The sequence below is a fragment of the Carassius carassius genome, chromosome 25, assembly GCF_963082965.1.
Source record: "Carassius carassius chromosome 25, fCarCar2.1, whole genome shotgun sequence".
NCBI classification, from domain to species: domain Eukaryota; kingdom Metazoa; phylum Chordata; class Actinopteri; order Cypriniformes; family Cyprinidae; genus Carassius; species Carassius carassius.
The window spans coordinates 29334489-29348400 of NC_081779.1; the positions used below are offsets into that span (position 1 = coordinate 29334489).

The following is a 13912-nucleotide window of genomic DNA, read 5'->3' on the forward strand; positions in this document are numbered from 1 at the left end:
TGGTCAGAGTTACTGCTTGGGTGCGTCGAGCTGTCAAGAAGTGGCTGAAGATAAGAACTAAGACCTCGGGGTCATCAAAGTGGGAGGCAAAGTCTTTGGAAGGAAGAGTCAATGAAGCAATCCTGACAGTAAGTGAACAGGAGGATGCTCTTGAAGATCTCTTTCTAGCAGCCCAAGAGAATGTGGCATTTCCAGATACTACCCTTAGTAGGTTGGCAGTGTACAAGGATGGAAATTCTGGACTGATTGTTTGTGGGGGAAGAATTCAGATCTCCAACGAGGACAAAACTGCTGTTCCGATTTTACCATATGTGTCTACACTTTTGGCTCAGGAAGCTCATCAAGCAAACCATGAAGGAGTGGCTGGAACTTTGTTGAGAATGAGAAGAAAAGCTTGGGTTGTAAAAGGCCGCAAAAAAGCTAAGAAATCTGTAGACTACTGTGTGACCTGCAGAAAGGCAAGGTCAAAGCAATGCCAACAGATTATGGGAGACCTTCCACCAGAGCGGTCTGAACCAGCTGCGCCATTTGAGTTCACAACCCTGCATTTGTTTGGACCATATCTGGTAAAAGATGAGGTAAAGAAAAGGGTGGGGCTCAAAGTTTGGGGAGTTGTCTTCTGTTGTATGGCATCAAGAGCTATCCATACTGATGTTGTCAGTGACCAATCAACAGAAGGATTTCTGATGGTGGGGCTCAAAGTTTGGGGAGTTGTCTTCTGTTGTATGGCATCAAGAGCTATCCATACTGATGTTGTCAGTGACCAATCAACAGAAGGATTTCTGATGGCATACCAAAGGTTTACAGCTTTAAGGGGACATTCCCGGAAACTGTGGTCAGACTCGGGATCAAATTTCATAGGGGCCAAGCCTGTTCTTGAAGATCTTCATAATTTCCTAGAGAGACAAGACGGGGTAAAGTTAGAGATTGAGGCAGCCAAGAATGGTACGGAGTGGTCTTGGAAAATTCATCCGGCAGATTCCCCTCACAGGAATGGAGCAGCAGAAGCAGCTGTCCGTCTGGTGAAGCGAGCCCTCCAGAATCTAGGCTGTAATGGTGGTATGTCATGGGGAGAAGAAACAAGTGGTTTGTAAGAAACAAGTGGCATACTAAAGAACGGAATATTGCCGTGTGAGATGTGGTATGGTTGGCTGACCAGAATGCTCTAAGAGGTCAGTACAAGATGGCCAGAGTCGTCAGTATAAATGCAGACAAGAAAGGAACCGTAAGAGATGTAATGGTCAGAGTATTCCCCAGCTATCCTGTCTCAATTGTGAAACCAAACCAAGCAGAAACAGCCAAGAATGTTAAACCAGCAAAGAAGCTTGTTGATAAGATCCCAGCTACGATTCTGCATAGGGATGTGAGACGCTTGGTGGTTCTAATTCCCATTGAAGAACAGTAAAATAAATTTCAGGCAGGAAGTGTGTGACCTCCTTGGGTCAGTTGACCAGGAGCTCAAGTGGGAGGTGTTAAGTTAAATCTGAAATTGAAGGAAAGAGAGAGAAATATATATTCATCATTGTTTAATTAAAAGAATTGAGATCAAAATGGGTGCAGCCTATTGGCTGTGAGCACAGTGTTGCTGGAACAACCAGTGAAGCTGATTGGCCATTGAAACTCCACATGGCACAAAGGACCAGGTGTGTGTGATTGTCAGCATGCTGAGATCTTTGAGCAGTGGATATTCTTCTCCTACCTAAACTGGTGGATTTTGGAGATTACACAATCAAATGAGAAAGATTGGTAAATCAGCATCGAGTCAATTGAGTTGTTCAAAGACTACTGGGAAAAGCCAAATGTATTCATCAACTTGGAGTGCTACTGGTAGGACAAATATTCATTGTGTTTGAAAGTTGTTTGATGCTAGCATTTAGCATCTAGCATGCTAATTGAACTAGTGCACTAGGTGTATTTGATTTTACATTGTTGTTGCTGTTTACAAGCTGCTATATAAACCGAAAATAGTTTAACAATATTGTACTTTTAATATCTCCGAATGTACATTTATTTATACTCTGTGTAGTGACTCATATATTTATGTTTTTCTATATAGGTTATTAAGCTAAGCACCTGAGACATTCATTGAAACATGAAGATCAAGTCATTGTTGAAAGATTTTCAATAAATTGATTCGATGAAGAAGAATTCAGTGATTTGAGTTTTTCCATGCACCCTCCTCTTAAAGTTGATTGAAGCCTTTTCAGGTTTGGGCAGACATTAAGGCAAAGAAACCCTGAGAACTTGAGAGCCTGCAAAGACACTACTGGAAGTGAATTGAACTGGATAATGACATCACTGAATCATCAATTACCTGACTTTAGCTGAAAAATTATTCTGTTATTGTTTTCTTGCTTCACTGACAAACTATTTTCCTATTTGACTCTGTAAAGCTGCTTTTTACACAACCATTATTGAATAAAGCACTATACAAATAAAGGTGACTTGACTTGGCTTGACCAAGAAAGCACACTTCCTTGGCATCTCTTATTTCCCCAAGGTTGAGCCATACATAGATGGTGTTCCTGGACCAGACTGCCATTGCCCAACTGAGTGCCTTCACTGTCACCTTCATCACCTATAGGGCGAGATTGGTCACTGCACACAGCTCCGGCATAAGAGCTGGGTCGGGACTACCCTTGTGCATGTTTCTCAGTGCTTTGCCGTGATGTACCTGGAGGATAGCCAGTGCATCCAGGGAATTAAATTCACTCAAGAATGAGCTGCCTTTATCATAGGAGAACTCAACTGGCAGAAATTATCATGCTGAGGAATGGGATGGTCCTGCAGAAGGGCCAGGATTGTGAGCAACTGAGGTGACTTTCTTCGTAAAAAAGTAAGAATGTCAGAACTGCAATATTTTGACAGCCATGCTTTCACAGTGATCATATGTTCCAACCGTCAGATGTGTTTGGGGCTCACAAGTACAACCCGTAGTGTCACTACATTCAAATAATGTCAATTTGACTGATATATTTTATATTTTATATTTTGCAAGGGGAAAAAGTAGGATTTTAAATTGTATGAGCAATAGTAACAGTGAAACTTGCATTAACAAACAATGCTAATAATGAGCTTTATGCTTATACTTTGTTATAAATATTTATGTATTTAACTTAGGTTTAAGATGTATTTTTAAAAGCACTTTATCATGCTGTTTTGTCTCTCAGGTAAATCTTCTATACATAAATACATGATCAACTCCACATTTTCTTTGTTACAAGGGCAATGCAACATGCACAGACTGTTTGACCTTAGAAACCAGCTGACTGCACAGGGGTAAAGTCACAGCAGCCTTGGGCTCAGCGCTCCAGCTGAACATTACAATAAACAACCAATCATCTAAGTGACGTGACCCATACTCAGAATTTGTGCTCTGCATTTAACCCATCCAAAGTTCACACAAACAGCAGTGAACACACACCCGGAGCAGTGGGCAGCATGGTGCCTTGCCTTGCTCAAGAGCACCTAAGTCATGGTATTGCCGGCCCGAGACTTGTACCCACAACCCTAGGATTAGGAGTTAAATGCTCTAACCACTAGGTTATGACTTGGAGATGGGAGATTATATCAGTGTTGCCATATGAAGTAAAGCAGGGGACCCCTGTAGCATCTGACTGAGTGATCTTCGAGTGATATTCTCCAGAGTTTAATACATTATCCATCGTGCTTTCTATCCTAATGCACTTGCAAGGCCTCATCAGTAAGGCACATTGAATTCTATCTTGCGTAGAAGCACACACATGCATACACATCAACCGCAGAGTTTGTGTGCACACTCTCATGACTGATCATCATCTGAGTAGCACTGACCACAGAGCAAAAACAAATACATTTTTACAAAAAACTTAAAGATGGATTCTAATATTTGATTATCTAGGTAATCATTTTATTGTGTCAAGATCAATAAGAGGGTCCTGTTACAAATTGCTATGCCAAAACCATCAAACCATCTTTAATTAGACATTTTAATTAGGCCATATGAAAGCAACATTTCAATTTGTAATACCGTAATTCCTCAAATAAAAGCCAGGGCCTTTATTTACCTGAACTGCAGAAGGTAACAGGCTTTTATTTGAAGCAAGCTTTTTTTAGAGGCAGGCCTTTATTTCTAGTTCCATCTGTTTGATAAGTAATTGTTTTAAATAACCCGTTTTAAATTAAAAGCAATAGCGTTCCAGTGAACAGAGATCATAACATTAGCACAGAATCAGTCCAGAATCAATCAAAAAAAGAATCATTTCGGTTCAGATGCGCTCTGTGTCAGTCTGCTTCACGCTGAATCGCGCATGCGCAGTATCATCAGCTCTTCGGTTCTCGAATCGGACGCATCTGACAGAAATGGTTCTCGGTTCAGTGTACTGGTGATCCGAAAACCGATGCAACCAGTTCTCGACTCGAGAATGAGAAACTCTTCGGCAGTAGGCATGTACGTTCGTTATCTGGCTCTGCAGCACAAATTTCCCCCCGGCCTTTATTTGTCCGTGTTGACCACGCCCCCAGCCACTATAAGAGGCCCGGCTATATTTGACTACCGGTTTTTATTTGAGGAATTACGGTATTCTACATTTGCCTAATTATGCATGTAGAGTGCAGCTAGTCTAAAACTTTAACTTATCACATTAGAAATGTGTTCTTCAATTGATAAGTCTTTGAAACTTAAAATTGAATCATTATTTATTCATCCTAAAGTCTTTCTAATCATTTATACTTTCATTTCCTCTATGAAACATACAGGTGCATCTAAAGAAATGTGAATATTATGGAAAAGGTTTTTTGTAATTTAATTTAAAAAAGCAAACGTTCTTATATTCTAGATTCATTGCATATTAGTTGAATTATTTAATGAGTGTTTTTTTTATTTTTTATTCTGATGGCTACGACTTACAGCTTAGGAAAAAAATTATTATAAATTATAACATTAAATTTTGAGCTTGATAAGTTTGATTAATTATGAGTAAAAATACTGGGTACTCCTGGGCTAGTTTAGAACACGCAACTACAATTATGGGAAAGACTACTGACTTGACAATTGTACAGAAGACAATCATCAATACCCTCCACAAGGAGGGTACGCCAAAGAAAGTCATTGCTGAAAGGACTGGTTGTTCATAGAGCTGTATCAAAAATGTTATTCATGGAAAGTTGCCTGGAAGGAAAAAGTGTGGTAGGAAAAGGTTCACAAACAACAGGGATGACCACAGCCATGGAAAGAATGTCAGGAAAAGCTGATTCAAGAACTTGGGAGAGCTTCACAAGGAGTGGACTAAAGCCGGAGTCAGCACATCAAGAGTCACCACACTCAGACGTCTTCAGGAAAAGGGCTACAGGTGTCACATTCCTAGAACCAAGCCACCTAAGAACCAGAAAAAAAATGTCAGAAGCATTTCAGCTGGGGTAAGGAGAAAAATAACTTTTTCAAGAAGCATTTCATTTGAAAATCAAGGTCTGGAGTCTGGAGGAAGATTGGAGAGGCACAGAATCCAAATGTGCTCCAGTGTGAAGTTTCCTAATTTAGTGATGATTTGGGGTGCCGTGACATCATCTGCAGGTGTTGGTCCATTGTGTTTTATGCTTCCATCTGCTGACAAGCTTTATGGAGATGCTGATTTCATTTTGTTGCAGGACTTTAGCACCTGCCCACAGTGCCAAAGCCACTTCCAAGTGGTCTGATGACCATGATATTACTGTGCTCGATTGGCAAGCCAACTCACCTGACCTGAACCTCACAGAGAATCTATGGGGTATTGTGACGAGTATAAGAATAAGTAACATCTGACAAACAATACATAGGAGCTGAAGGCCGCTATCAAAGCAACCTGGGCTTCAAAAACGCCTCAGCGGTGCCACAGGCTTGTCGCCTCCATGCCACTCCACATTGAAGCAGTAATTTGTGCAAAAGGAGCCCCAACCAAGTATTAAGTGCATAATTAAACCTGCTTTGGAGATCTTGAACATTTCTGTTTAGTAAATCTTTTTGATTAGATTAGATTGATCTTTGAGAAAATATTCACATTTTTAGAAACTGATTTTTTTTTCTAAGCTGTAAGTCATAACCATCAGAATTAAAACAAAAAAAACTTAAAATATTTCAGTTTGTGTGCAATAAATCTAGAATATAAGAAAGTTTTTTTTCTTTTTTCGAATTAAATTGCAAAAAATAAAAAACTTTTCCATGATTATTCACATTTTTTAGATGCACCTGTAGACTTGAAGAACCTTTTAGGTGTTTTTGTTTTTGTTTTGTTTTTTAATCCATACAGTAATAGTCAGTGGGGTCCAAGATATTTAAGTTCCATAATGTGAAGTTAAGTAGCAATTGACTGGTTTTAACCTGAATTTTCTGAAGTGATACAATAACCTGTTAGATCTGGTCACTTTACTAGTTCCCAATCCCTTTTTGTCATGCATTCTAAAGCAGTAAATAATACTGTATTTTATCGGAGATCCAGGATTGTCAGCAAAGTCTGTCAAGTTTGACAGAGGAAGCCGGAATCTTCCCTTCATTGTTTGGGAGTGAGACACACTCTGTCAGTTTAAATCTAGATTATTCTCTTTAACCTGGCATACACATAGCACACTAACACATGAAAGATTTTTAGGCTACATTAATTAGTTCAACTGAAACTGAATCCAGTTAAGATCCAGTCTGCATCCAGATCAAATGATCACTGCAGTCACCCGTATCCAGTCCATATGGTGGATCTGCACCTAAAGACGACATCTATAGCCCTGAATGTCGGCGGAGACCAGGACAATTAGATAGCTCCAGAGACAGATTGGCGACCATCAGCACAAGACCACGAGAACCAGTCGAGTCCTCTGCACAATCTGACTTGTGTTGCAATCTGGAATTAAACCACGCCATGCTGGTTTCGAACTGGCCCCTCAACTGAGCCTGGTTTCTCCCAAGGTTTTTTTCTCAATTTCTGTCAGTGATGGAGTTTTGGTTCCTTGCCTCTGTTGCCTTTGGCTTGCTTTGGCAATATTGATGACTTGATTGAACAGACACTATTTAAACTGATCTGAGCTGGATGGTGACATCACTGAGTCAATAATGAAATAAATAATAAATGACTTTAACTGAAAAATGTAGTGTTTCGTATTATACTCTTGTATTATTGACACAGTATTTTCCTGTTTAATACTGTTAAGCATCTTTAACAATCTCTATTGTATAAAGCGCTATATAGATAAAAGTAACTTGACTTGAATTGACTTTGTATTGAAAGTAGGAGACAAAATAATTGTAAAAAAAGAATGAGAACTATATATTAAATAATCTTATTTGCGTCTGTTTCAATGTTCAGACTTTGTCTGACCAGCACAAATTTAAGCTGCTTCACAACATCATCCCATTAAACCTGTAGCCTGTAAGGCCTACACTGATGAAAAGACTAGCAGTGCTGGTTACAATTATATGCTGAATGTGAATGCGCATCCTGACTAGCTTTCTTGATTAACCAGCTTTTCATAAGGGCAGACCCATAAAAAGTTGTAGACCACAAAATTAAGACTCTGTCTCTCCACAGGGTTTTTTCCGCAGAAGTATCCAGAAGAACATGGTGTACACATGCCACAGGGAGAAGAACTGCATTATCAACAAGGTGACTCGAAATCGCTGTCAATACTGCCGGCTACAGAAGTGCTTCACTGTGGGAATGTCCAAAGAGTGTGAGTGCTAAAAACCTTCATCCTATGCACACACATGCACTTCAGCTCAGGATTTTGTCCCTTGAATAGATACGTCTATTTTTGCACACCTATCTCAACTTTTAAATGATGTATATTATTTTTGGTCATTGAACCGCAATGAGTAATATCATGGCAGATTATGCATCTAAAAATATTCACTGTAATATTCTGTAAAATTATGTAACTAAAATGTTGTGTCCTATGCCTTTGAGAATTAGGGCTTTAATTGTTTGGCCTTTTTATACATAGTATAAATCAACTAATGTGAAGTCACAGCAGTTTTGTTTTGGCTGCCCTACTCATCTCTGACAGAAGAGGTTTAGTCAAGTAAAATAATTTATTTAATCGGTTAGTATCAGAAAAAGTCAGTCTTTTTACAAATAATTATGTTGTTAATCATAACATTAGCAAAAAATCAGCAGCCCATAGAACACTTAGGCCTACAAGAGAAACGTTTGCCTACATTTTAACAAAAATACCACAGCAAAAACAACTAGACTGATAAAATCTATTTTAAATGTTAAATTATTAAAGTAAACAGTCAGTAATACAATAAAAACAGCATTTTAGGGACAGAAAATTAAATCAAAAGTTAAAAAACACTGCATAGTTTTCTTTTCATAAAATACAGATTAATCCTCATTAAAGTTACAAAAGATATTCAGTCAAGATCTCTGAATGATTTTCTTTTGTTCTTTGATCAACAATGACAGTCAGCACAAGTTTAGTAGGCTGCGATCACAGAATACACATGGATCTAAAAATAGTTACACATGTTTTCTGTTTACGTTCACTTAAGACAAAAAAGGTCTGTGTTTACGAGGATATACTAATATAGTTTTGTGCATATTGCTCACAAAATGTGAAAGAAGTCAGTTCTGGACTGGAACAACCTTTTCTGCAGTGGAAATGGTTCATGAACGGACACAGGCTGGGAACCTGTACCAATATTTGTGGCTCTCTGTACTCACACTTCAGATGTGTGCGCAGCAAACAAAACATTGTGCAAGTTCTTTCCCTTCTCGCACTTAAATGGTTTAAAATCACATTAAAATACGAACGCAAGAATCATTAAGCAGAATAGAAATGCACGTGTCTTATCGAAAACCTGGTTTTTGGAAATTTGGAACCAGTTGTAAAATGGCATTGTCAGTTTTATCTTCGAAGTTGATACTGATTGAGAAAACACTAGTTTGTAAATAAATAAACACAGGGTTATTACTTTCGCTGGTGCTTTGCAACTAGTTTTATATGTGTCCTTGGGAATGGAATTTGCATGGTTTCATTCCCCACCTCCCAGTATACTGTATATTTAATTAATGTAAATGTGTGATTAGTTGACCAGTAGAAATTGTCGTATTGTCCCATATTCCACCTTATTTTCATATATCATATAAGACTGTCAGCTTAGTGTGTCCCAGCATTTATACCAAAGTGAATAAATTAGTAAAATTTAAAATATATCCCTCCAGTCATTTAATAAATTTTTGCTCTATTGCTCTATTGCTCTTTTGCTCTATTATGAAACATAAGAAAAATAAATAAATTAAATGATTATTTGAATTCACCAGGACTCCAGTGATTCACTTCTTACAGGATTCGACTGCAAATGTACCATGCCATGTTGCATGCACCATTTCTTTAGATTCCAAACACCACAGTTCAAGCCATCTGAAGCTGTTTGCATTTTACACATTATTGCCTTTGTTTGATTGCATCAGCGCTTATGATTCAAGTCGACTTCACACTCCATTTGCCGCAGGAAAAGAGGTGATTCTTTTTCACGCTCTTCTTCTGAACAAAAGAGTGACAAGTCCATTTCTTGCTTTTTAACTTACCATATGTAATTGGCTCAGTGAAGTTGGACATGTTTGTGGCAGCTGTCTCAGTCAGATGGAGGACCTCAGTTGAATTTAGGCCTGATCGTACCAACACAAATGTTAGACAGAAAAATTATATATATATATATATATATATATATATAATTTTTTTTTTTTAATGGCAGACTGGCTGAGCAAAAATACTATTTCACTCTTTAACATTAAAAAGTGGCACTTATGAAAAAGTAGACACAGAGTACATACTCATACACAAGGACATATAATATTCTATTTGCATATCAGAAATGTTAAATACTATTTTATTTGAACTTTTTCTCTGCTATTCACTTATAAATAATGCCACCAAGACATAGTTTTATGTAATAGCAGCGTCTCCGGGAACACAACTCTTATTGGTTGGCAAATTATCAATAATTTTCCCTTGAAATTGTGATCATGGTTATTAATTTTTATTAATAAAATTTACACTACAATACTTATTAGTTAAATTTTTAAAATAAGCTGACAATTGTGTTTATGAACTACTTTGCTATTTTATACATTACGCATAGTGCCTAAATGTTTGACTACACAATGGCCTTCCTAGCATCATGAATAACATATTCTGAAGAGATTATAAACAGAATGTATGCATTGCATACCAGCCACGGCTCATTGTTTTTCTCTTCATTAGTATGAAATAATTTTGAAATCATTGTCCATGCCTTTTTGAGTCAGGTACTGTATTCAGCTTCTAGCACATCCATTAAGTTACATTATGTAGTTGACTTATTATAAATTATGTAGTAATCTTTTTCACTAATTCAGTTGAATTAATCATCAGAATTTTCATTGTAAATTCATATTGCTGCACCTCTATCGATGTGAATAGGCCTGTAAGACTGTATCACTGTCAAGGAGTGAGACACTTCTGAAACTGAATAACAGTCAAACCATTAGCTCATAATCTCCCTCCCACCTTGTTATTTTAGTCTCTCTGTCTCTGAGACAAGCTGCAGATTTACACCGCTAGTATTACCAGCTGTCAAGAGACTGTAATGACCTCACTGAGATCATCTTGAGAATTTCACATCTGAAAGATAGACAGATAAACAGAGCACTTGAGCAGCAGAAGTCCAGCTGTCCATGTTTTAGACCCATGAGGAGATGGCCAGCACTTTATCTTCCCCAGACTGACTGCATGGAGTCCTCAACTGCATTCTTCACTATAATATACCACAAATTAAATGGACTAAAATATAGCATAATAATGAAAGGGTATTACAATAAAATTAATTTAAAAATGTAAAAATAAAAGCCTCAGTGTCACAGCGGTTTTAAAAAGGAAGAGGAAAGGATCTGAATAACAGCTGAACCTAAAATAAATGCTGTGGTAAGGTGGTTAAAGATATTACATTTTAACGCAAAAAAAGGTTGTAGGATCTGCGAGGAACTGAGGGACAGGAGTGAGTTTAACTGAGAGATTATTTGAATCCAAACAAAGGATCGCATAAACACAGTTCACATAAGTGAACATAAGGGGGAAAATTATGTCAAAACAACAAACCAGGGGTCACCAAACTCAGTCCTGTAGGGCCAGAGTACTTCAGAGTTTAGCTCCAACCACACCTAATCAAACACCTGAACCAGCTAATCAAGGTCTTACTAGGAATACTAGAAACATCCAGTCAGGTGTGATGAGGCAAGTTGGAGCTTAACTACGCAGGACACCATCCCTCCAGAACAGAGTTTGGTAACCCCTGCTAAAAACATTCAAATCAAACTAACGGAACGAAGCATCAGCTTAAAGGAAAGGATGGGCTAATCATAACACAAGAGGGGAAACAAACACTTTATACCTAACATATAATACTACAAAATTAAAACAAGATCAAACAAATAAACAAACTTCAACCCAAGAATAAAGATACATAAATGTAACGCAATCATTTAAATTAAGAAACAAATTAATGAAGAGTCAAGAGTTTTCCATCTTGATTGTCTTTAGAATGGTGAGTGTTAAGGTGATTTCACATAGGTACATGCAGTGAGTGCCAATCTAGAGGACCCCATAAACACAGACACGTTTAATTTTACTTCTTATATATTAAGAATTTTAATTATCTTTTAGGTTTTTTTAGTTTCTTTGTTTGTTTGTTTTTTGTAACTCACTGTGATATAATCCTCCCCAATTTAAAAAAGGTCCATCCATCCATCTTCTACCGCTTATCCGGGGCCGGGTCGCGGGGGCAGCAGTCTAAGCAGAGAACCCCAGACTTCCCTCTCCCTAGACACTTCCTCCAGCTCTTCTGGGGGGACACCGAGGCGTTCCCAGGCCAGCCGGGAGACATAGTCTCTCCAGCGTGTCCTAGGTCTCCCCCGGGGTCTCCTCCCAGTGGGATGTGCCCGGAACACCTTCCCGGGAAGGCGTCCAGGAGGCATCCGGAACAGATGCCCGAGCCACCTCAGCTGACCCCTCTCGATGTGGAGGAGCAGCGGCTCTACTCTGAGCTCCTCCCGGGTGACTGAGCTTCTCACCCTATCTCTAAGGGATCGCCCAGCCACCCTGCGGAGAAAGCACATTTCGGCCGCCTGTATCCGGGATCTTGTCCTTTCGGTCATGACCCAAAGCTCATGACCATAGGTGAGAGTAGGAACGTAGATTGACCGGTAAATCGAGAGCTTCGCCTTGCGGCTCAGCTCTTTCTTCACCACGACAGACCGGTACATCGACCGCATTACTGCAGAAGCTGCACCGATCCGTCTGTCAATCTCCCGTTCCATCCTTCCCTCACTCGTGAACAAGACCCCAAGATACTTAAACTCCTCCACTTGAGGCAGAAACTCTCCACCAACCTGAAGTGGGCAAGCCACCCTTTTCCGACTGAGGACCATGGCCTCGGATTTGGAGGTGCTGATTCTCATCCCAGCCGCTTCACACTCGGCTGCAAACCGTCCCAGTGCATGCTGAAGGTCCTGGCCTGAAGAGGCCAACACGACAACATCATCCGCAAAGAGCAGAGACGAAATCGTGTTGTCACCAAACCTGACCCCCTCCGGCCCCTGGCTGCGCCTAGAAATTCTGTCCATAAAAATCATGAACAGAACCGGCGACAAAGGGCAGCCCTGCCGGAGTCCAACACGCACCGGGAACAAGTCTGACTTACAGCTGGCAATACGAACCAAGCTCCTGCTCCGTTCGTACAGGGACCGGATAGCCCTTAGCAAAGGGCCCCGGACCCCATACTCCCGGAGAACCCTCCACAGGCCGCCGCGAGGGACACAGTCGAATGCCTTCTCCAAATCCACAAAGCACATGTGGACTGGTTGGGCATACTCCCATGAACCCTCCAGCACCCTGTAGAGGGTATAGAGCTGGTCCAGTGTTCCACGGCCTGGACGAAAACCACACTGTCAGCTGCCTCTGGAGTCCCACAAGCCAACCAGGCCCGATAGGACTCCTTCTTCAGCTTGACGGCATCCCTTACTTCCGGTGTCCACCACCGGGTTCGGGGATTGCCGCCTCGACAGGCACCGGAAACCTTACGGCCACAGCTCCGAGCGGCCGCTTCGACAATGGAGGTGGAGAACATGGTCCACTCGGACTCAATATCTCCAGCCTCCCTCGGGATCCGGTCGAAGCTCTGCCGGAGGTGGGAGTTGAAGATCTCTCTGACAGGAGACTCGGCCAAACGTTCCCAGCAGACCCTCACAGTACGTACGTTTGGGTCTGCCGAGTCTGTCCAGCTTCCTCCCCCGCCATCGGATCCAACTCACCACCAGGTGGTGATCGGTTGACAGCTCCGCCCCTCTCTTCACCCGAGTGTCCAAGACATACGGCCGGAGGTCGATGAAACGACCACAAAGTCAATCATCGACCTACGGCCTAGGGTGTCCTGGTGCCACGTGTACTGATGGACACCCTTATGCTTGAACATGGTGTTCGTTATGGACAAGCTGTAACTAGCACAGAAGTCCAATAACTGAACACCGCTCGGGTTCAGATCAGGGGGGCCGTTCCTCCCAATCACGCCCCTCCAGGTGTCACTGTCGTTGCCCACGTGGGCGTTGAAGTCCCCCAGTAAAACGACGGAGTCCCCAGTCGAAGCACTTTCCAGCACCCCTCCCAGAGACTCCAAGAAGGCTGAGTACTCTGCATTGCCGTTCGGCCCGTAGGCACAAACGACAGTGAGAGACCTATCCCCGACCCGAAGGCGCAGGGAAGCGACCCTCTCGTTCACCGGGGTAAACTCCAACACATGGCAGCTGAGCTGGGGGGCTATAAGCAAACCCACACCAGCCCGCCGCCTCTCACCTTGGGCAACTCCAGAGTGGTGAAGAGTCCATCCTCTCTCGAGGAGTGTGGTACCAGAGCCCAAGCTGTGCGTAGAGGTGAG

The 13912-nt window shown here is 41.0% G+C and overlaps 1 protein-coding gene across 1 annotated transcript in view; it reads left to right on the plus strand.

Moving 5' to 3' along the window:
* Positions 1 to 13912, plus strand: part of LOC132104545 (retinoic acid receptor beta-like) — a 133982-nt gene that overhangs the window by 45801 nt on the left and 74269 nt on the right. Inside the window, exon 3 of the mRNA XM_059510106.1 lies at positions 7533 to 7674. Coding sequence (XP_059366089.1) covers positions 7533 to 7674 — 142 coding nt within the window. The remainder of the gene's footprint in view (positions 1 to 7532; positions 7675 to 13912) is intronic.